Below are 22881 nucleotides of genomic sequence, written 5' to 3' on the forward strand. Positions count from 1 at the left end.
CTGCTGGTCAGAAGGGGCATTCCATCCTGTCCCCTTCCATCCCTGCTCCCACGCTGTCCTGGGCCCAGGGCCAGCAGAGCTCAGGAGAGCCCATAGCTCTTGGTGCCTAGCCCCCCTCCAGGGACCTGGCAGAAAACGGTGGCCAGTCTTATAGAGCCAAGCTCCCTGCGAAGCAAGTGGGGCTTGCTCCTCTCGAAACACCAACCCTCAGGGAGACAGAATCTTTCCCTTGGAGGCCCTGTTAGGGGACAATCAACTGGAGGTACTCATGCCTCAAGAGAGACACCAACTGGCCGGGAGGGATGCACATGTTTTGGAATTAGAGCATATGAAGTGTCACTCCAAAATGGTTCATTTTATATGAATTTCACCCCCTTTTGAAGCAGCAAAGACAAGTGGATTGGGGAAAGAGCCACGGGAATGTCCTGGCGGGTTCCGAGTGCGTACCTCCTCAACGGTGAGATGCTCACTGACATTGTAGACATTCTCCAGCTGCAGGGCAGTGTAGATGCCTTTGTTGTCTTTGCAGTCTCTGTGGGGATAAGCAGAGCGACCATGAACCAGAGAGGCAGCTGTGCCCCCCCCCTCCCCCCGTCCCCTGCCAACGAGGAAAAGAAGGGGTAACAGTCTCTGTTTACAATCTGTGAACAAAGTGGCCACTGGGGGTCCACGCAGCAGGCTGTGACCAGCGGCGGCCTGAACCCCCGTGGTGCCCACCATTCCTGACTTCGTTCCCCACTTTACAAAATGTCCCATTTGGAAACAGGTTCAGTAGGATCGGTAAATATGTTCTTCTGTCTGTCTCCTCTGTGTTCTTTCCAGGTCTATAAGGAATAACACATTTATACATTGGAAAGAAATAAATTCTCATTTAAAAACACCCTAGCCCAGCCTGTGTGGCTGGGTGGTTGAGTGCTGACCCATGAACCAGGAGGTCAGGGTTTGATGCCCGGGTTGGGAGCTCAATCCCCAGTGGGGGGCACGCAGGAGGCAGCTTATCAATGATTCTCTCTCATCATTGATGTTTCTCTCTCTCTCCTTCTCCCTTTCTCTGAAATCAATAAAATATTAAAAAATTAAATTTAACAAAAAACAAAACAACACTTGCTATAGGTAGGTGTTACAAGGCATATCTTGGGCTTTATTAAAAGGTTCTGTCAAACCTCTGCCAGCCCATCTCTCTCTGTATCCCCAGGGCTGAGCTTCACTCACTAAACACCTGGTTGGAGGCACATTCTAATGGCAGGATGGAGACACCCAGGGGGCTACCGACAGGTCAGGATCCTTTGGCTAGAAACCTGACTTAGCCTCACTCTCTGCGCTTCCTTAAAATGAGAAAACCACCTCCCCTGAGCCTCATCTGATGCATATTTCTGTCACCCACACAGCCACTTCCTGAGGGTGTGTCCTCCCTGTGCTGCAGCCAGAGCCCTCTAGCCCTGAGAGGTGCCTGGAGAAGAAACACTCCGCATCCTAGGAGGTGTGATAGCCCTCCGTAGAGAGCCCCAAGTAGGCTGGTGCTGCTGGAACAGAAAGCTTGATGTCCTAACAGAAGGAAGGCTAGAGTCCTGCAGGACCCAGAATCACAAAGAACGTGGTCGTGTCCTCTCCACACAGGGATGGTTTAATCGTGCACAAAAACACCAATGGATTGATAATGTCTGCCTAGAACAGCGGTCGGCAAACTCATTGGTCAACAGAGCCAAATATCAACAGTACAACGATTGAAATTTCTTTTGAGAGCCAAATGTTTTAAACTTAAACTATATAGGTAGGTACAGTGTTATTAACTTAATTAGGGCACTCCTAAGGCTTAGGAAGAGCCACACTCAAGGGGCCAAAGAGCCGCAGTTTGCCGACCACAGGCCTAGAACATGCTGTTGAGAAAGATCCTGAGAGGTCTCTGGGCTGAGTAGAAGACCACAGTTGATTAGCAATGTCTGCCAGGAGGGCAAAGTGAAAGGATGGTGAACTCATGTGCCACTCACTCATCTGCTGTCTCTGCTAGAGGAGCTGAGAGACACTGAAATGTCATTCCTATTGTACAGCGAGGAAGTGTACCGTCTAAGATCACAGAGGCCTGGTGGCAGAGCCAGGACCGGAGCCCAGGCAGCCCCCGCCCCACAGAATGGCCCTTGAGCTGCATCACCATTTGCGCATCTGTGGTTTGGACCCACCCACTGACTTTGTGTTACGTGGCATTTATTTGGGGCAGGGTGGTCCTTGAACAAGAGTTTTCACAGGGTCCTGCTATGCATTTTAAAGTCACTTTCACCAGTGTGTCCTAGTGATCCCTGGACAGGGGGACCTTAAAGCACCACCATTCCAAGGTCTAGAAGGTTCTCAAGGGAAGGATCAACTTCTTGGTCTTATTTCTACTATTCCTTTGGTAAGACTAGAGAACAGTTTAATTCTGAAACTGGCACGTCTGATCATTAAAGTTAAAGGCACTTGGAAAATAAAATTATCATTCTGAAAATAAACAACATTTGAACCAGCAAAAAAAACTTATACCTGTAAACTTGTTCAATAGTGAGATTAATATCCATATTGTTAAATATCTTGCCAGAGAGATAGTATTTCCAATTCTCATTTAGTAAATATGGTGTGTCCATAATCTAGAACAAATTTTAAAACTTTTTAAAAAGAAAGGCAGTTTTCTGGGGGAAGGTCAAGGGGGGAAAAAAAAAGGAGACATATGTAATACTCTTTGTAATACTTTAAGTAATAAAACAAAACTTTTAAAAAAGGCAGTTTTACACTAACATATACACATATAATAAAAACAATGTTATGTTAAGTATATTTTAGGGATTTTCATGTCATGATGCTCCTCATTGATGTTCAATTTAAAACTATAAAACAATAGTGTGGTTGGAATAAATCAAACCACCACTGGGTAGCATCAGCAGAAATTATTGAAATTACTTTGGAGAACTCTACTTTTTAGTAAAACAAACACATTAGAAATGACAAGAACAGACCATTTTATTAAGAGTAGATAATAGAAAGCCACAAAGCGGTTGACCCAGCTCCTCACTACTTCTCTCTAGACAAAATGAATTAACACTCACACATTCTCCGACTTCACATCATATATATTTAACATGGGCTAATTCATGCATGGCTGTGTATGTGCTTGAGGAGTGGAAATGGTTTAGAAATAGCCCCTACTTTTTAAGAATTATTTTTAACGATTTAACACAATATGGAAGATAATAGAGTTTAGTTTGATGTGTTGTTACTATTTTTTTTTTATCAAGAGTCCATGTGAGGATAATATGACAAATCTATGCTCTCAATTTAGCTTTTCTCAACCAATCAAATCATTAAAATACCATGACAACAACTGATTAGTTTAATAGCCATTCACCTGATTTTGTGACAGATCCTGAATTGGAAAATATACACAGTAAAACAGGGAAACATAAATATGTTTAAAAAATCAGAATCTGGAGAAAAACATCGGAGAGCCAAACTTAAAGGGCAAACATGAAAACCCAAACGTCCTTCTAATTAAATGAAGCTAAATGTGAAATGCCCCCCTAGACTATGTGGAAGTTGGGTTTCGAGGGAGAAAATGAGGCTTGAGACCCACTTCCAACTGCCTCGTCATATTCTGCCAAGAACAAACTATCTTGCCAGGAGACATATAATTTATCATCCCCTTCACTTCAAATATATGGTCTCAAACCATCTGTGTGGGCAACTGTCATCTGGGAAACTCTTTAAAATGTCAGAAACTTCCTGGGGTTTGGAGGCACCCAGGGATTTATCTTCTGATTTTCCAGCCATATTTGGGAACTACTGCTGAGCAAAATTTTCTTCTCCCCAAATATTAATGTCCCCATTGATACACATGCTTTAATTCCTGGTATGATTTCACTTACAAAAAATAATAATAATAACAGCATATATATTTTTTGCTCTGATAGAAGGAATCTCAACTTTTTGAATAAAAATCAAACTACTCATCTTTTTGCACTGCTCTTGAAGAAACCCAAAGTTTTGGCTCAAGCTCTGCCTTAATGGTAACAAAAACTTCATTTAGCTGAACCGGTTTGGCTCAGTGGATAGAGCATTGGCCTGCAGACTCAAGGGTCCCAGGTTCGATTCCGGTCAAGGGCATGTACCTTGGTTGCGGGCACATCCCTACTGGGGGGCGTGCAGGAGACAGCTGATCTATCTCTCTCATCGATGTTTCTAACTCTCTATCCCTCTCCCTTCTTCTCTGTAAAAATTCAATAAAATATATTTTTTAAAAAACCCTCATTTACCTGGAATAACTTCCTGTTTTGGTAAGGTTCACAGACCAATTTTTCCATATTTACACCAATGGCAAAAGTAAGAACCACAAAGAGCATCGATATCCAACAAAAGAAGAAACTAACTCCAACCCCACTGCAAAAGAAAAAAAGAAAAGAAAAGAAAAGAAAGAAAAGAAATAAAGTTAAGAATTCTATAAGGAATTGTTCATTATTCAATATTACCTATCAGTAATTACTGACTCTATACTCAATGTAGAAGAGGAACCTGCATCTTTAGCTGTTTACAGGTCAAATGAGTCAGCTTACCCAGGAGTGAAGACAGAAAGTGGTCAGCACAGTGGTCTTTCAGTCCTGGGCACAATATGTACTTAGGGAACCCTTAAGGCTTATTCCTGGTCCACCTGCAGCCAGTACCATGGTTCAGACATGGGCTCTGAGTTACTTGAGTGAACCAAGACTTTCTGCAGCGGACACTGTGAGTGGGGAGGTTCTAAAGCAAGAAATGTGCCCTTGGGAGTCTGAAGGGGGCCAACATGGCTCTGCATCCAGAGCACAGAGTGTGGTGAATGGCAGCTTGAGAGGCAGGTAGGGCTGTACTGCCAGGAAAGGGAGGGGCTTTACGTTCAAGAGAAACACAATGCAACTTCTCTCTGAAGGATACCCTTGGCAGAGCATGAAGTTTCTGGAGTTTCAAAGGGAACAAGCTAGATGACCATATAGATCAGTATCTGATAACAGGTCAATCTTTAACAATATCTGGTGAATATACGGATGGATGGATGGATGGATGGATGGATGGATAAATGGATGGATGCATGGCTAAATAGATGGGTGGATGAATGGATATGAATATAGAAAAAAAACAATGGGAATAAAGACAGCAAACTTGGACATAATTTTCATAATAGCTGCTTTAAAAAGGAGCCCACCATAAGCAGCATGTTTAAGCTTACCTATCAAAGTGCAACTAATTTAGAATTTTCTTTGACTTTTTTACTCTTAATGAAATTTCCCAAATTGATAAAAGTATAATCAACCAACACACCGATGGAACGCAGTGCTCAGCCCAGAGGACCACCATGTCACCTACTCTCCTCCGAGTTCCCACCCCTCCACTAGCAAGGAAGAGCAAACACTCACACCATGAGGAAGGTGCCTCCGGTGTTTGAGACGCAGCCTCGTGTGGTTGGGGTGGCATTCTGTTTATAGCCAAACACGCCACACAACAAGCCCAGGTAATAAAAAATCATGATGAGAGTCAGAAAACAGCAGATAATCAAGCAACTCAGCCACCTGGTGAAACAAGCACAGTGCTATTATACATGAAAGAGGTGACATCCTCGTAACACAAAAGCTGCCATACTGGGGCAGAAACAGTTGAGTATAATACTTGGCAATGAAATATTAGAAGCCCTTGTTAATTCCTCAGAAGGTGATGTGAAATGATGCCTTCCCACCGCTAGTCTTCCAACCCAACCAATAAGAAACCTTAATTTTTATCTTGGTTTTGAAGCGTTCTTGCTCCATGGTCATAGGATTATTTTCTTCCTTTGCTTCACTTCTGTGGAGCTCATAAGCAGGGTTTGCTCAACTTCTCCAGGGCTACAAGTAACAATGAGCCTTAAGACTTTTATGTTCTTTCAAGGTTCCTAGCCCTGGATGTACTTATTAGAATAATGAGGAGGTGGAAACAGACCAAGATTATAGTCAACAGACAAAGAAATATTGAGCTCTTTTCCCAGGTATTTCTCTAAAATATTTTGTGACTGTACAGATGTTTGGTGGGCATTATCTCCTCCACAGAACCAGAAATTCTCCTCTCAGTGAGTGCATTTTAGAATTTTATGAGCATCCTAAATCAAATGCCTGCAGAAGGCAAATACCAATTTTGTAATGGTCCTGTGTGACATTTGAGGATAATGGATCCTCAATTAGGTCTTCCTGGCAGTCCTAGAGTGTACACGAAGCTTTTCCAGCAGCTGAGGCTAAAAATGCTTCCCAACCTTTAAAACACTAAAAAAGAATTTACTTGTGAGACAAAAGCCTTTCATCCAATTAAAAGCAATCTTGATAATTATAATAACAGCCACCTGCATTCCTTCTATGGCATTTGTTCCGGATCCTAGGGGACACATAATTCAATAAGCCATGGAATGTGGCCTCAGAAATCCTTTTCCGTTAATGCATGCCTCTTTGGCTTAGTTAAATTTCTTTTAAAAATGAGCTGATGGTCTCTGGGCAGGGGGAGCTGACAGGTGGACAGATAACTGTACCCTTCTTTCCATTTGTGAAACTTTAACGAGACTGTAAGTTCACTGAGAAAGGGTCTGTCTTATGTTTGCCCTGATACCCACTGGGGTGGCCTCGCCCCACGGTAGGAAAATGGTCTGTGGATTACAGGGCAATAATGAAGAGATAGTCAGATGGGGTTGAAAATGCACCTCTGACAATGTTGTTGCTGCCTTAAGTGAGTCACTTCATTCTCCTGAGCCTCAGTTTTCTACAAAGCGAGGCTATAAAGAGAACACAACACAACCAGGGGACGTAGGTGCATATTATACAAGTCACGCGTGCGGTGCTGGTCGGCATGCTGTAACCGTTCCCTAATGGCTAGTGATTATTGTTATGGTTTATCTTATGCTCTTGCATAACAAATAACCCAAATAGGAATGAATGTCTCTGGAGTGTCCTTGGGTTTGGGTAGTGAGAACACTTCCAGGGGTGGGTCATGGGGCTGAGCCTTTCAGAGGGGAAAGTGCTTCTCAACGGCTCACCTGATCCTCTGAATCCCTCAAGTCGCCAAGTCCTTCCCTCCCTAGCCCTTGGTCTGATATTCTGCCCGCACCTCCCAGGGCCAAACCCCATCAGTAGCACTTTCTAATGGGGCAAATGGCTGCTTACCTGAGCTCTTGAAACAACTGACTGGGTTCAGGAATGCACTTTCTGCAAGCACTGACCTCTCCACATTTATTTTATAAACCAACGATGGAAAGAATATTATCCAACTGCCCTTGTCCTTCTTTTTTTGTTTTTTTTTTTATTTTAAATATATTTTTTATTGATTAAGATATTACATATGTGTCCTTATCCCCACGTTACCCCCTCCCCCCCTCCCCCCCGCTCATGCCCTCCCCCCCCCCCCGCCCCATTGTCCGTGTCCATTGGTTAGGCCTATATGCTTGCATATAAGTCCTTTGGTTGATCTTTCCCCCTTACCCCCACCCTCCCCTACCTTCCCTCCAAGGCCCGACAGTCCAATCAATGCCTCTCCGTCTCTGGATCAGTCCTTGTTCATCAGTTTATGTTGTTCATTATATTCCACAATTGAGTGAGATCGTGTGGTATTTATCCGCTCTCCAGTTCCATCCATGCTGTGGCAAATGGTAAGAGTGCCTTTTTCTTCTTCCTCTTCTTAAAGAATACCTTTCAGCATTTCATATAATACTGGTTTGGTGGTAATGAACTCCTTTAGCTTTTTCTTATCTGTGAAGCTCTTTATCTGACCTTCTATTCTGAATGATAGCTTTGCTGGATAAAGTAATCTTGGTTGTAGGTTCTTGGTATTCATCACTTTGAATATTTCTTGCCACTCCGTTCTGGCCTGCAAAGTTTCTGTTGAGAAATCAGCTGCCTTGTAGGTAACTGAGTTTCTTTCTCTTGCTGCTTTTAAGATTCTCTCTTTGTCTTTTGCTCTTGGCATTTTAATTATGATGTGTCTTGGTGTGGTCCTCTTTGGATTCCTTTTGTTTGGGGTTCTCTGCACTTCCTGGACTTGTAAGTCTATTTCTTTCACCAGGTAGGGGAAGTTTTCTGTCATTATTTCTTCAAATAGGTTTTCAATATCTTGCCCTCTCTCTTCTTCTGGTATCCCTATAATTCTGATGTTGGTACGCCTGAAGTTGTCCCAGAGGCTCCTTACACTATCTTCATATTTTTGGAATCTTTTTTCTTTTTTCTTTTTCGGTTGGGTATTTTTTGTTTCTTTGTATTTCATATCTTTGACTTGATTCTTGGGATCCTCTTGTCTGCTGTTGGGTGTCTGTATAATGTTCTTTATTTCAGTCAGTGTATGCTTAATTTCTAGTTGGTCCTTTTTCATATCCTCGAGGGTCTCACTAGATTTCTTGAGGGTCTCACTAAATTTATCGGCGGTTTCCATAAAATTCTTGAAAAACCTTATAAACGTGGTTTTGAACTCTCTATCCAGTCGTTTGCTTTCCTCCATTTCTGTCATTTGTGACCTGTTTCTTTGTCTCCGCATTTTTTATGCTTCCCTGTGTTGGTAGAGTGGTTTTGTGTGCTAGGTGTCCTGTAGGGCCCAGTGGCTCAGCCTCCCCCGTTACCTGAGGTGGACACTCTTGGTGCACCCCCTTGTGGGCTTTGTGCACAGTATTGTTGTAGTTATGCCTTGATTGTTGTAGGATCACTGGGAGGAATTGACCTCCAGGCCAATTGGCTGTGAGAATCGGCTGTGTCTGCAGTGGGAGAACTTCTGTGCTTAAGACACCCTTCGGGGGCAAGACTTGCTTCAGTGGGGCTTTGGTGCTCATTGCGTCTGCCCCCTGGGTGTGTCCCTTATGGATCTGAGGAGTTGTAATCCGGATGGTCCCCCTCTGACCACTGGGTACACTGGCTCTTGGAGGTTACCCAGCAGGAGCTATGAAGAGAACTGCAGATTCCCCTTCCTTTTTTGGAGTTTGGAGGTACCCTGATGAGGCCCAGCTGTGAAGCAATGGAAGCTGCTGTGGGGCCTTGGGCCTTCTCTTGGAAGTTCTGGGTCTGTGGCCCAGCTGCAGTTTGTTAGGTAATTTTCAGGTTGCAAAGGGCCAGGGAATTCATATGCAAAAGCCTCTGCTGCAGCCTGGGTGGGGCGGGGTCTCAGGGAATCAAAGGGCAGAGCAAGGAACTATGGCAGATTCTCAGCCCTGCCCTAAGGGGCTGCGAGTGTCTCAGTGTCCTGATAATTTAATTGTTGCAAGCACCTCTGAGAGAAAGCCGCCCTCGAGTTCCGAGTTCTTCCCGCTGCCAGACAGTCCAGTTTCTCCCCGTATGAGTCCTGGGTCCCCAGAGACTTCCCGGAACCGGAGTTCAGAGCAGTCGGGAGCTTGTGACTCCCTCCCAATTCAAAAAGACAGCCATGTCCTCAGGTACCAGCCCCTTTCCGAGCACTCTCGAGCCTCTGTACCTTTGCACTTTACTTCTGCAGCTCCTGACCCTCAATGTGCTTTTCTCTTTCTTTCTAGTTGTAGAATTTCCACTCCGCCAGCCTTCCTGTAAGTTCTGGATGATGTCCGTTTTGTCTTTTTATTGTGTTTTGAAGTTGTTGTAGAAGGCAGCAATTTCGGTGTTTCCCTATGCCGCCATCTTAGTTTCTCCCCTGCCCTTGTCCTTCTTAATTAAAGTTTTAAAATCCTGGTACATGCCTCAGATAATTATCACTACGATTCTAGAAGTCACTAATGACAACAAAAGTGCAACTTATTAAAAATTTGGCTCAAGAACTTCAAGTCTTCAAATTAAATAAAATACGGAATGAATCCTGAATTTGCAGGTCAGCTCTGCAGAAACTATGCTCATGTTCTTCATGTAGTTTCAATTGTATTTTATTTTATTTTATTTTTTTAATTAAATCTTTATTGTTCAGATTATTACATTTGTTCCTCTTTTTCCCCCCATAACTCCTCTCCTCCCAGTTCCCACCCCGCCCTCCGCCCTCACTCCCCACCCACTGTCCTCATCCATAGGTGCACAATTTTTGTCCAGTCTCTTCCCGCATCTCCCACACCCCTTTCCCCACCAAGAATAGTTAGTCCATTCCCTTTCTATGTCCCTGATTCTATTATAATCACCAGTTCATTCTGTTCATGAGATTATTTATTCACTTGATTCTTAGATTCACTTGTTGATAGATGCATATTTGTTGTTCATAATTTGCATCTTTACCTTTTTCTTCCTCTTCCTCTTCTTAAAGGATACCTTTCAGCATTTCATATAATACTGGTTTGGTGGTGATGAACTCCTTTAGCTTTTCCTTATCTGTGAAGCTCTTTATCTGACCTTCAATTTTGAATGATAGCTTTGCTGGATAAAGTAATCTTCGTTGTAGGTTCTTGGCATTCATCACTTTGAATATTTCTTGCCACTCCGTTCTGGCCTGCAAAGTTTCTGTTGAGAAATCCGCTGACAGTCGTATGGGTATTCCCTTGTAGGTAACTGAGTTTCTTTCTCTTGCTGCTTTTAAGATTCTCTCTTTGTCTTTTGCTCTTGGCATTTTAATTATGATGTGTCTTGGTGTGGTCCTCTTTGGATTCCTTTTGTTTGGGGTTCTCTGTGCTTCTTGGACCTGTAAGTCTATTTCTTTCACCAGGTAGGGGAAGTTTTCTGTCATTATTTCTTCAAATAGGTTTTCAATATCTTGCTCTCTCTCATCTTCTGGCACCCCTATAGTTCTGATGTTGTTACACTTGAAGTTGTCCCAGAGGCTCCTTACACTATCTTCGTATTTTCAGATTCTTTTTTCATTTTGCTTTTCCGGTTGGGTGTTTTTTGCTTCTTCACATTTCAATTCTTTGACTTGATTCTTGCACTCCTCTGGTCTGCTGTTGTGTGTCTGTATAATATTCTTTATTACAGTCAGTGTATGCTTAATTTCTAGTTGGTTCTTTATCACAACATCGAGGGTCTCATTAGATTTCTTGAGGATCTCACTACATTTATAGGCAGTTTTTAGAAACTTATTGAAAGACCTTAAAAGTGTGGTTTTGAGCTCTATATCTTCCATTTCTGACATCTGCGTCCTGTTTCTTTGTCTCCGCATTTTTTATGCTTTCTTAGTGCAACCCCTAGTGGTCTTTATGCGCAGTCTTGTTGTAGTTAAGCCTTGATTGTTGTAGGTAATACTGGCGGGGATTTGACCTCCAGGCCAACTGGCTGTGAGAATCAGCTGTGTCAGCAGTGAGAGAACTTCTGTCTTCTAGGGAGGTGCTAATCTAGCCTTTGCCTGAGGCTATCCGGCAAATGCCTCTGTGCAGGGCTTGGGCGGGGCAGGTCTCACGGGATCAACAGGGTGTGCTGGAGAGAGCAGTTATGGCTGCTCTCAGTCCAGTCCCCAGGGGCTCTGCCTCTCTGAGTCCCAGCAACCGCTGCAAACCTCGGAGAGAAAGCTGCCTTCGAGTTCCGACCGAAGCCAGACAGTCCCGCTTCTCCTGTTTGAGTCTGGGTCCCTAAAGACTCGCCCAGATCTGGAGCTCAGAGTCTGCGACTCCCTCCTGATTGAAAACGCCAACAGTGCCCTCAGCCACCAGCCCGCTCTGCCTGCACTCCGCACCTTAGTATTTGACTTCAGCACTGCGCCTCCTCTGAGTCGCAGTATGCGTTTCTCTTTCCTCCTAGTTGTAGGACTTCCACTCAGCCAGCGTTCCTGTGGTTCTGGGTGATGTCCATTCTGTCTGTTAGTTGTTTTGTTTGAAGTGGTTGTTCGAGGCAGCTAACTCTGGTGTTAACCTATGCCGCCATCTTGGTTCCTGTATTTTATTTTTTATTTCCATAATAAATTTACTTATAAGGTTTTATGATCTGTGATTTTTTTTATTTTTTTAAAATCCTCACTTGAGGATATTTTTCCATTGATTTTTTTTTTTTAAGAGACAGTAGAAGGCAGGGAGGAAGGGGAGAGAGAGAGAGAAACATCGATGTGAGAGAGACACATTGATTGATTGCCTCCTGCATACTCCCTGACCAGGGCCAGGAATCGAGCCTGCAACCAAGGTATATGCCCTTGACCGGGAATCAAACCCAAGATCCTTCAGTCTGAGGGCTGACTTTCTAATCACTGAGCAAACCTGGGCAAGGCTGTGATTTTTTTCAATTATAGTTTACATTCAATATCATTCTGTATCAGTTTCAGATGTATAACATAGTGGTTAGACAATCATATACTTTACCGAGTCCCCCCCTCCCCCCAATGAAGGGATAAAGAAGTACAAATTGGTAGCCACAGAATAGTCACAGAGATATAAAGTACAGATAGGGAATATAGTCAATAATATTGTAATAACTATGTATGGGACAAGGGGGGGTCCTTGAAATATCATATAATTTCCATTTTAGTATATGTCCCAATGAAGTGAACAATTCAACTTTTCGAGTGAGCATCAACTAGGGTGAATACATTGGGTTATGGTCTCTTTGTACAACTTGCTCTCCTAAGATTATCTTGGTTATAAGGTCAAATTTACCGCATAGCAAGCTTCACACTCCTGGTGAGTTTACCAGCTCAAAGGAGGCACTCACCTGTATGACTCATATTTTTCCACCCTAGGCAATTCCCGGTAGATGTTACTTTCAAGGTCTTCGATGGAATCCAAGAAAACTGACAGCTTTTCCTGAATGGGAACCTTTTCTGCTATCATTTTGATATTTAAACCAATGTAATTCAAGGTCCTTTTGACAGCTGGAAACAAAAACACGTCAGTCATGCATTCCTAGAGGAAACAGAAGCTTTGTTTGGGCACCAAAATGGGAAAAACTTGAACCACTTTCACTTTTTCCCATGTTATGTGTGCACTTGAAGTATGAAAAGTTCTGCACCAAGCGGGAATGTAGCCAAGACCAGCAAAAAGCAATTACTTAACAAAACAGCAGGCTAGGGGCATGGACTTTGATGATATGGTGCTGAAATCAAGCCAGAGTTTTCTTCCTACTTATTTTATTTTACCCATTTTATTTATTTATTTTTTTATTGTTTAACTTATTTTTTTTAAGAGTCAGATAATTAAAATGTACTGTGTACCTACCCCAGGCCAGGCACTTTTATCAATATTAACTCATTTATTTCACTGAGATAGATATGCTTATTCCCATTTAATACCAGTGACCCTGGGGCTCATAGATGTTAAATACTTGCCCATATGTCTTTTTCAGAAAGCACTGGAAATGGAGCTTATCTAACTCTACAGCTTCTGTTAAGTGACTTCTGGAAAACAACTTCATAACCTAACATTTCCTTCCACTATGTGCCGGCATCAGAAACACACCAACTCTCTGGGGCTGAAGTTGTGAACAAGGGACTCCAGGTGATATTTTTGTTAAATTTTTGTGTGGCTCATGCAAACTGAGCCTTGTAAAAGCACATCTGTGTTTGCTACATGCAAAAAGCAAGAATATCCCCAGTGGTCAAACAGTCCTCGTTCATCTCCACCCTAGCCTTTCAGAGAGGAGGTTAAGTTCTAGCTTTCTGGAAAGTGTGGGTAATGGCTGGTCGAGAATAAAGTCCACCTGGGGTGCAGGGTGTCCCCTGGCCTGACATTCTCACAAGGTATACTGAGAACAGACAAGGCACTTAAAATCCTGACCCTGCGATCTCCACAGCAGCCAAGACAAGGTGCACAGTTCTCTCGAGGCCATCTGGGTCTCCTGGTGAATTCTGGGTAGATGGGAGCATGGTCCAAAATGGAACTACATAAAAGTGGTGGGAACCTTTTTCAAAGTGTGTTGCTCACAATATCACTGCATGTGGCTCAATGCCTCCTGCAAACAGCTTGCGTGCGAAAAGCCCCAGGATCCTCGGCGAGGTGACTCCATGGGCCTCTTTTTACCTCTGGGATTTCTGGGAGTCAGACAGATGAGATCTATGGACTCCCCCTCTCCTATGGATGGTTCCCGAAACTAAGAAGTGGGCCCCTGTCTGCCTCCCAAGCTGTCCTGCCCTGTCACGCTGCACAGCTCCCCAGCCTTGCGAGCTCCGGTGCCCTCTCTTAGCAAATACCTCCTTTAGGCCTCAGAAGTCGCTTCCTCTAGGAAGTCTCCCATCAGCCTCGCCCCACCCCCACAGACCTCAACATGTCATCAGAGTGTGATGAGCAGCACCTGTACACATGCCCAGCCAAAAGGCAGCAGTGGCCAGGCCTTAGTCACTTCCCATCTCAGAGCCCAGCAGAAACCTGGCACACAGTAGGCGCTTAAACAGTGTGCGCAGGACAGGACCAAATGGTCAAACCAGGGGAGCTGAGGGTTTCTATTTGTTTTGGATGAGCAGTTAATACTCCAGCTGACGAAGTGGCGCTCGCCTGGACCTGGGAAAACTCTGGCTTGTGTTTAGGCAACGATGGTGCGTGCAATGGGCCTCGCTCACGCACTCCACACACCCCGCTTTGCCAGACTTACAGGGGAAGCTGCATGGATTGGCAGGAGAGGTCCAGGAAGGGGAGGCAGAGAAAGTAAACAGAGATCAGTAAGTACGTGGCTATCAGAGGTATGGCATTGGTCAGCCTTAGGATGCTGGCATAGCAAAGCGTGACTTTGTCTTTAACATCGGAGTATTTTTAGGTGAAATATTAGAATGAACACAAAAAAGAAAACCCACAGGGCATCTAAAGCACTATATAGTGGGGGAAAAAATTTTTTTAAAACCACAAGTCTTAATGGGTTGAAAGAATAGTATTAGAAAAAAAAATCAAGTACCTCTAACACAATATTTCAAACTACTTGGTCAACAGATAAATAGAAGGACTGAGAAAATGATTTGTTTAAAAGAGAAGATAGTTGGCCTGCCCAGTGTGGCTCAGTGGTTGAGCAATGACCCTTGAGCCAGGAGGTCAAGATTAGATTCCTGGTCAGGGCTCATGCCCAGGTTGCTGTGGGCTCGATCCCCAGTAGGGGGCGTCAGGACGCAGCTGATCAATGATTCTCATCACTGATGTTTCTATCTCTCTATTCTTCTCCCTTCCTCTCTCTAAAATCAATAAAAATATATTTAAAAATAAAAATAAAAGAGAAGATAGTCTTACACAGCTTCAGAGATGTCTCCTCTTAGCAGACAACCCAGGTTTACGCCTACCCTAACCTCAATATAACGTGATTCAATCATTCGCAACCAGTAGAATTCACTCAACCTCAGTCTGTCTCTCCAAACTGTGAGCGACCTTCAGAATCTAAATACCATTACGTCAGCATCAGAAGACAAATAAACATCTCCAAAGACAAAATAAATCGTTATACATAGTATTCTTTTAAAAAAATATCAATTTTAAGTTCTTTTGGGAAATATAATAATCTACAGCTTTTGCCCCAGTGATAACAACCAGAATGTGACTCCAAACTTTGGCTTCTGGTGGCTGTGATAGCTCACCCTGAGGGCTCATCACTGCAGTGTGCCCCTCAGCCAGGCAGCTTCCCGCCAGCAGGGGGCGATGTCAATCTGTGCTCATACGAGGATTATTATTTTTTAAGTCAATGTCAATTGTGAATTTGGTGCCATCAAAAACTCTGATATTCCTTTAGTTTTCTAGGTCTTAGTGAGAGAACATTTTTTTCAAAATATATTTCATTGATTTTTTTACAGAGAGGAAGGGAGAGGGATAGAGAGTTAGGAACATCGATGAGAAAGAAACATTGATCAGCTGCCTCTTGCACACTCCCTACTGGGGATGTGCCCACAACCAAGGTACATGCCCTTGACCAGAATCGAACCTGGGGACCCTTGAGTCCGCAGGCTGATGCTCTATCCACTGAGCCAAACCGGTTAGGGCGAGAGAACATTTTTTAAGAGGGAAAGAGAACAATGGAATTCTTAGTAGATTTCTTTGTGCTAACCACCAATGCTTAATGAGGAGCGATACAAAATTATTTCAGTCTGTGACTCACCTGGTATTATTTCCGTGGTTTGTTTTTGCAGTCTCTCGGGTATATTATTAATGGATTGATAGCTCTAAAAAACAGTTCAAAATAAATTGATGTGCACAGTAAGTAGAACACCAGGGACCGGTACTCATTTAGCACACAGCAGAAAAGCAAAATCCACATGTAACATTTACCTTAAGGTGGAAATTATCATTATGTGGCCATTAAAAGTCTCAAAAGATTCCCCATAGAGGGGACTTGCTTTCAACTGTACCCATCGAAGATTACGCTAAAAGTTTTTAACTTTTCACTTTTAACTCATGTTAAGTTTCCATGTATCTACACCATACCAGTGTCTCTCAAATGGGGACAATGCTGTCCCCCAAGGAGACATGTGGCAATGTGTAGAGACATTTTGGTTGTCACAGCTGAGAGGTGCTGCTGGCATTGTGCAGGGCGGGGTGAGGGTGCTCATAAATACCTTGCAATGCATAGGAACAGCCCCCACTGCAAGGAATTTCCCAGCCCCACACATCCGTATGCTGAAGTTAGGAAACCCTGATCCATACAATGCACCGTGTGCAGATGCAGATTCACAGATAACCCATATCTGCGAATTTCTAAAATAGCATCTTCTTTTCCATGCAATCACAACATGAAACTGGGGGTCTAGGCTCACAGAAAACAATAATGTCCTTAAAGCCCAGCTTCTGGAGAATACACATTGTAGTGAGGCAAAAACAAGAACGAAGACAGCCTTGCCCAGCCAGGTTGCTTAAAGGCTAAATCCGGGGCAGGAAAATGTCTTTATTTCCCAAGTCACTCAAGGAACTATCCAGCCTCTTCCATGGAAGGGGCTTAACTTGTGTTTCTGTGTGTCAACTGGTGTGTGTTGCCACCTGCCTGGGAGCACTACAGAGATTGTAACCTGTTGTGAATGCAAGGTCTGTGTCCCCCCCTAAAATGCAAATGTTGAAATCCCTCCCCCAGAGTGATGGTATTAGGAGGTGGGTCTCTGGGGGTGATGAAGTCAAGAGAGTGGATCCCCTTGAATCAGGTTGGGGCCCTTATACAGGAGCCCCAGGGAGCTCTCTGCCAGGTGAGGAAAAGGACCCAGTGAGAAATGACCGCCTGCCACCTGGACAGGTCTCTCACCGGATCCCGGACATACCGGCATTCTGATGGCAGAATTCCCGCCACCAGAACTGGGAGAAATAAATGTCTGCCGTGAACAGCTGCCCAGCCTATGATGCTCTTTTATGGCAGTGCAATCCAAGATGTAAACTTCGTGAGGTTTAGGGTGCCCCCATGTTCCACCGCAGCCTAGCAGCATCGATGACATAAAACAACATCCCAACTGAATCTCACTGCTTTTCTTCTGTTACCTGTTTTCATACGCATCAGTCTGCTCGTTAAAATAAGCTACTGTATGTTTCCCAGATAACATACCATTTGGACCAGGCTGGATAGATTTGTCTGAAGAACACCATTGACGTTATTAATTTCGTTATCCAACAATCTGAGCTGAAATGTGTAAGACAAAACATAAGGCAAGGTGGTTACCCCCAAATCACTTGTCATCTTATATCCAAGTTCCAAGCCTCTATATTATAGGGTATGATCTATATTTTTTGGAACAACAGAGTATTGTGTGGGGAAAACACATTTAGCACAGAATGGCCTGTATCAAGCACTAATTTTAGATGGGGGAGGTCTCCTGCCTCAGGAGGGAAAGAAATTGAACACAGACTGAATAGGTGTGACCTCAGATTTTAGGTACTGAATTTCCTATATAATAAAGATGTAATATGCAAATGGTCATTACACCGCGAAGTGTAATGACCGACCGTGGAATGACTGGATCACGGATCAGCAGGAGGGTGGGGCAGTGAGACACAAGTGGGCAGTGGAGAGCTATAGGAGGGGACAGGGCAGCAAGCTATGAAGGGGTCGGGGGGAACTACTGGAGGGCAGCAGTGAGCTACTGGCTAGCTACTGGTGCACGGATTCATGCGCAGGGCTACTAGTTGTTGAATAAACAATCTTTTCAAAAACACATTTAAAAGTAATACAATCCGTGGTTCTCTTGGTGCATGATCTGGAATAAATTTTTCATTTTACATCATGCATAGATTTAAAGTGTCCTATCTCTTACCAATACCAAGACAAATATCCTGTACCTCCCGACACGGTATACCGAAGACACAGTATCACTTTTGTGATATCCTGACAAATGTGCATACTTTAAATCTAATCATGAGGAAACATCAGACAAATATAAATTGAAGGTCATTCTGTATAATGCCTGTAGTCTTAAAAAATGTCAATGTAGTCCTAGCTGGTTTGGCTCAGTGGATAGAGCGTCGGCCTGCAGACTAAAGGATCCCAGCTTCACCTCCAGTCAAGGGCACATGCCTGGGTTGCGGGCTTGATCCCCAGTAGGGGGCGTGCAGGAGGAAGCCGATCAGTGAATCTCTCTGATCATTGATGTTTCTATCTCTCTCTCTCCTTCTCCCTTCCTCTCTGAAATCAATAAAAATATATATTTTTTAAAATGTCAATGTCATAAGAAAAAGATAGACTCAGACACTGTCTCAGATTGAAGAAACTAAAGAAACGTGAAAACCAAAGCCCACATGTGATCCTGACTGGACCTTAGACTGAAATGAGAAAAAAATGCATTTTGAGAAAAATTGGCAAAATCTGAATATACACTGTAGGTTTGATGGTAGGATTAGGTCAATGGTATATGTCCTCACGTTGATAATGGTATTACTTGCTATGTAAGGTCAGGAAATATTTAGGGGTAAAAGGGCATAATGCCTGCAACTTTCCTGCAAACAACTGAGAAGAGAACAAAATGCCTATCATTTTATGCATATCCTAGAGGCCCGATGCATGAAGATTCATGCAAGAATAGGCCTTCCTTGTCCTGGCTGCCGGCATCGCCTTTGCTCTGGCCCGGAGTCGCCTTTCGGCCTTCCCATACTGCCCAGAGGCCCAGAGCGGCTGGGGTGGTGCGGAATGCCTGCGTCGTTGTCATGGCAATGTCCCGGCCTGGCCGTTGCCATCTTTGTCACGTCAATTTGCATATTCCCTCCTTATTGGCTGTGGACTCCACCATCTTTGTCGTGAAGTGATGGTCAATTTGCATATTCCATCTTTATTAGATAGGATATGACAATATACCTAGACAGATGATAGATACATAAGTAGATAAATGGATAAAATGATATGATCAAGCAAATGGAGCCAAATGTTGACGACTTGTGGATCTGGGTAAAGGGTGTAGACAGGGGTTCCTGGCACCATTCTAGCAGTCTTTCTGCATGTTTGAAAATATACCAGAATTAATCATTTCCCCCAAAAAGGAGTCAATTTAAATGCCAGTACAGATCCTGAGCTCTAAAAGACTGTTTGATGACGACGAAAGTGACTGTAGTAGCTATGAAGACACAGATGCTGGACGTGAAGTGTGTAAGTAAAACTGATGCATAAAATATGAAAATGAGAAAAATGTAGCTAAATTAAAATATTGATTTATGCCAATGTGGTGTGTATCTATATCACTATCTCAATAAATTAAAGACCATGAGCAGATATGATTATTTTATCTATATCCCAGAACTTTATAAATTCAAGTTGCTCCAAATTCTTTTACCTAATCTTTTCTTTGGGATTATGAGAAATTACTTTATATTTAGGCACATGTAATCACTATACCAGGCACATAATCCCAAAATACATTTTAGCTTTTAAAGGTCTATAAAAATGCATTCTAGACAAGTGCTGGTGAGGATGTGGAGACAAAGGAACCCTCTTGCACTGCTGGTGGGAATGCAGACTAGTGTAGCCACTGTGGAAAACAATATGGAGTTTCCTCAAAAAATTAAAAATGGAGCTCCCATTTGACCCAGTAATCCCACTTCTAGTAATATATCCAAAGAAATCAGAAAACACCAATCAGAAAGGATATATGCACCCCTATGTTCATAGCTAAGATTTGGAAACAGCCTAAGTGCCCATCAGCAGGTGAGTGGATTAAAAGGCTGTGGTACATCTACACAATGGAATACTACACTGCAGTAAAAAAGAAGGAATTCTTATCATTTGCAATAGCATGGATGGAACTGGAGAACATTATGCTAAGCAAAATAAGCCAGTCAGAGAAAGATAAATATCACATGATCTCACTCATTTGTGGAATATAATGAACAACATAAACTGATGAACAAAAACAGAGCCAGAGACATAGAAGCATTGAACAGACCGTCCAACCCAAGAGGAAAGGCAGGGGAGTTGGGGGTGAGAGATCAACCAAAGGACTTGTATGCATGCATACGAGCATAACCAAAGGACACAGAAAGTAGGGGAATGGGAGTGGCTGGGGAGAGGTCAATGGGGGAAAAGGGAGACTTATGTAATACTTTAAACAACAAAGAATTTTTTAAAAAATGCATTCTGCTTCCTTTTCTTTTTTTAAAGTTGAGTTCATTTTCCTGTTTTTTCCAACAAGACAACTCTCAAGGGGGGGGGCTTCCTACTACTTCTTCCCTCACTGCGGCCATTCCAGTGGTGATCAGGTGCCAGAAAGATGGACAGAACCCAGGTGCTGTGCATGGGGGCAGGCACCCACGTGGAGCCCTGCCCAGATGCCCAAAGACCCTGCCTCGCACACGACGAGGTCACCCCCTCACCTGGCCCAGGTAGGTGTTGTTGTCCAGCTGGTCCAGAGACATTCTGATGGAGTTGCACCTGGCACGCTGGGTGGGTTCAGAGCACACGGGGTCCTTGAGGGACTGCTCCAGGTCTCTTTTCACCTCCCGCAGGAGTCTGTAGATCTCTTCGGGTGATTTCTTTAACTCCCATAAGTTTCTGTTCACAGACACCAGGAGTACTTTGGTGTCTCTGATCTCTGTGGGAACATAGTCCACTTCAGGGCAGAGGCACCCACAGGCTGCTGCGGCAGTACGTTTCCCATCTACAAACCTCCTAAGTGCTCCTGGGAATGCCCCCCTCATCCCCTCCCACCCCCCAGGAGCCTGCCACTGCTGGCTCCTCCGCCAGCCCCTGTGACCAGCTCAGCCTTCCCGCTTGGGGAACTCGATGGGGACATCTGGATGTGGCAGTAACCACTGGACAGGGCGTGGCAACCTCAGGAAAAGGTGTTGCTGCCCCAGAATCACCAGGCCTTGAAGAGGCCAGCCCAGCCCCAGCCGACGTGGCTCAGTGGTTAAGTGTCGACTTATGAACCAGGAGGTCACGGTTTGATTCCTGGTCAGGGCACATGCCCTGGTTGCATACAGGAGGCAGTAGATCAATGATTCTCTCTCATCATTGATGTTTCTACCTTTCCTTCCCCCTTCCTATCTCTGAAACCAATAAAATTTGTTTCTTTTAAAAGAGGCCAGCCCAGACCAGCTAGCATCTCCACCCCTGAGCAGTTTTCACCCACCTTATGCTGTGGCTAGTCAAAGAGCTGGAAGAAAGTGCAGAGGAACAGGGAAGAGTATGGTTTTGGATTCAGGCAGGTCTGGGTGCAGACCCGAGCTTCCCTATGCACAGGTCGTGTAACTAGAAGCTGAATCCTAAACATTTTGCCGGCAGTTTCCTCAAATGCTGACACCGCCACCATGCTCATCAGGAAATGTGGGGATCAGAAGGACCCGACTGAACCTCCTTGATGGCAGGAAGACCGTCTGTCTTATTTTAGGGGCCCCGCAGCTTGGAACACATCCTTAGACATGGAAATCCCTAATACCTGTTTGTAACCCTGATTTCTCTGGTGCGCAGAGCTCCGCACTCATCACCAGGGAAGTAGCAGATTACAACTCTTTTCACAGTGACTTACTGCCCCAGAAGGACAAGGTGGTGAATTTAAATAGAGGGCATGCTCTTCTTCTGAGCGAGTAGGTCTTCCAGGCTCACAAAACACATAGCGGAGCTGCATGCGGGGGTTGCTAGGAAAGGGGGAACGCCCTTGAAAATGTGTTATTCCAACTTCCTGGGCTACCACATGAGCGTGAGTGCTAAAACAACAACAACAACAAACACACACACACACACACACACACACTTTAAAGCTTCCATGTGATAGAATCAAAAGTAGTCTGAGGTCTCATCTGATCCCAGTTCTGCTCCTACCGTGTAACAGCACCCCTGGCAAACTCCCCCACCTCTGGGGGCCTCTGTTTCCTCGTCTGTAATGGAGGAGGCTGGTTGGGTCATCTCCTGGTCCCTAGGAGAGTCTGTCATTCTACGCTGTGCCCTAGCAGGTTTGCCCTTAGGAGATGGCATTGCCCATGTCTCCATGTTGGAACCTCAGCTTTGATGAGACCTGGGAGGCTTCCAGGGTGGGACTGTATGACCCTGGGTCCCATCTCCTCATCGGCACAGCAAACCTTAAAGTCTGTTCCACACAATCTTCTCTCTTGAATGGTGCTCCCAGTGCAGCAGAACAACATTTGAGGTTATCACAATATTTAAGACTTTATCGGTTTCTCATCTCTGGGCCTCGGTGTCTCGTGTCTTCCACCTCCCTCCCAGAATTGTCAGCAAAGGATAGAGCTGGGACCTGCTCACATTAGAGGCTCAATAAACAGCTACCATAGCAAAACAAGAAACAAAGAACACGGCTGCCACTAGAAACACACAACAGAAAGCACACGAGCACACCCAAACACATTCACATCACACAACACACACACACACACACACACACACACACACACACACACACACACACCTCTTGTCTTCACGTTGTGTGGTTAATTAACCCTCACGGTTTACCTGCACACTTTGGCTTCAAGAAAAGTTATTTTAAGGCAAGAAGCAAATGACAACAACAAAAAGTTATGGATGGTAACATAAACTGGTGGCCCAGAGAACACGTGTCCGGCGGAGCACCATCCATAGACATTCTGGGTTACAGGAAACATTCTGAGGACTGAGGTATAAATATACATATTTTTTCCCAGGGTTTTGAGGCATTTTT

At 44.1% G+C, this 22881-nt stretch overlaps 1 protein-coding gene across 4 annotated transcripts in view; it reads right to left on the reverse strand.

Annotated features, from left to right (window-relative positions):
- Positions 1 to 22881, reverse strand: part of PROM1 (prominin 1) — a 97044-nt gene that overhangs the window by 16800 nt on the left and 57363 nt on the right. For all 4 annotated transcript variants that reach the window (XM_036329349.1, XM_036329323.1, XM_036329330.1 and 1 more), the window contains exons 8-15: positions 20585 to 20802; positions 17337 to 17411; positions 15912 to 15975; positions 12561 to 12720; positions 5409 to 5561; positions 4278 to 4401; positions 2515 to 2618; positions 448 to 532 (exon numbers count right to left, since the gene is read on the reverse strand). In XM_036329349.1, the coding sequence (XP_036185242.1) occupies positions 448 to 532; positions 2515 to 2618; positions 4278 to 4401; positions 5409 to 5561; positions 12561 to 12720; positions 15912 to 15975; positions 17337 to 17411; positions 20585 to 20802 (983 nt within the window). The remainder of the gene's footprint in view (positions 1 to 447; positions 533 to 2514; positions 2619 to 4277; positions 4402 to 5408; positions 5562 to 12560; positions 12721 to 15911; positions 15976 to 17336; positions 17412 to 20584; positions 20803 to 22881) is intronic.

This window comes from Myotis myotis, unplaced genomic scaffold, assembly GCF_014108235.1.
Source record: "Myotis myotis isolate mMyoMyo1 unplaced genomic scaffold, mMyoMyo1.p scaffold_m19_p_1, whole genome shotgun sequence".
Taxonomy (NCBI): Eukaryota; Metazoa; Chordata; class Mammalia; order Chiroptera; family Vespertilionidae; genus Myotis; species Myotis myotis.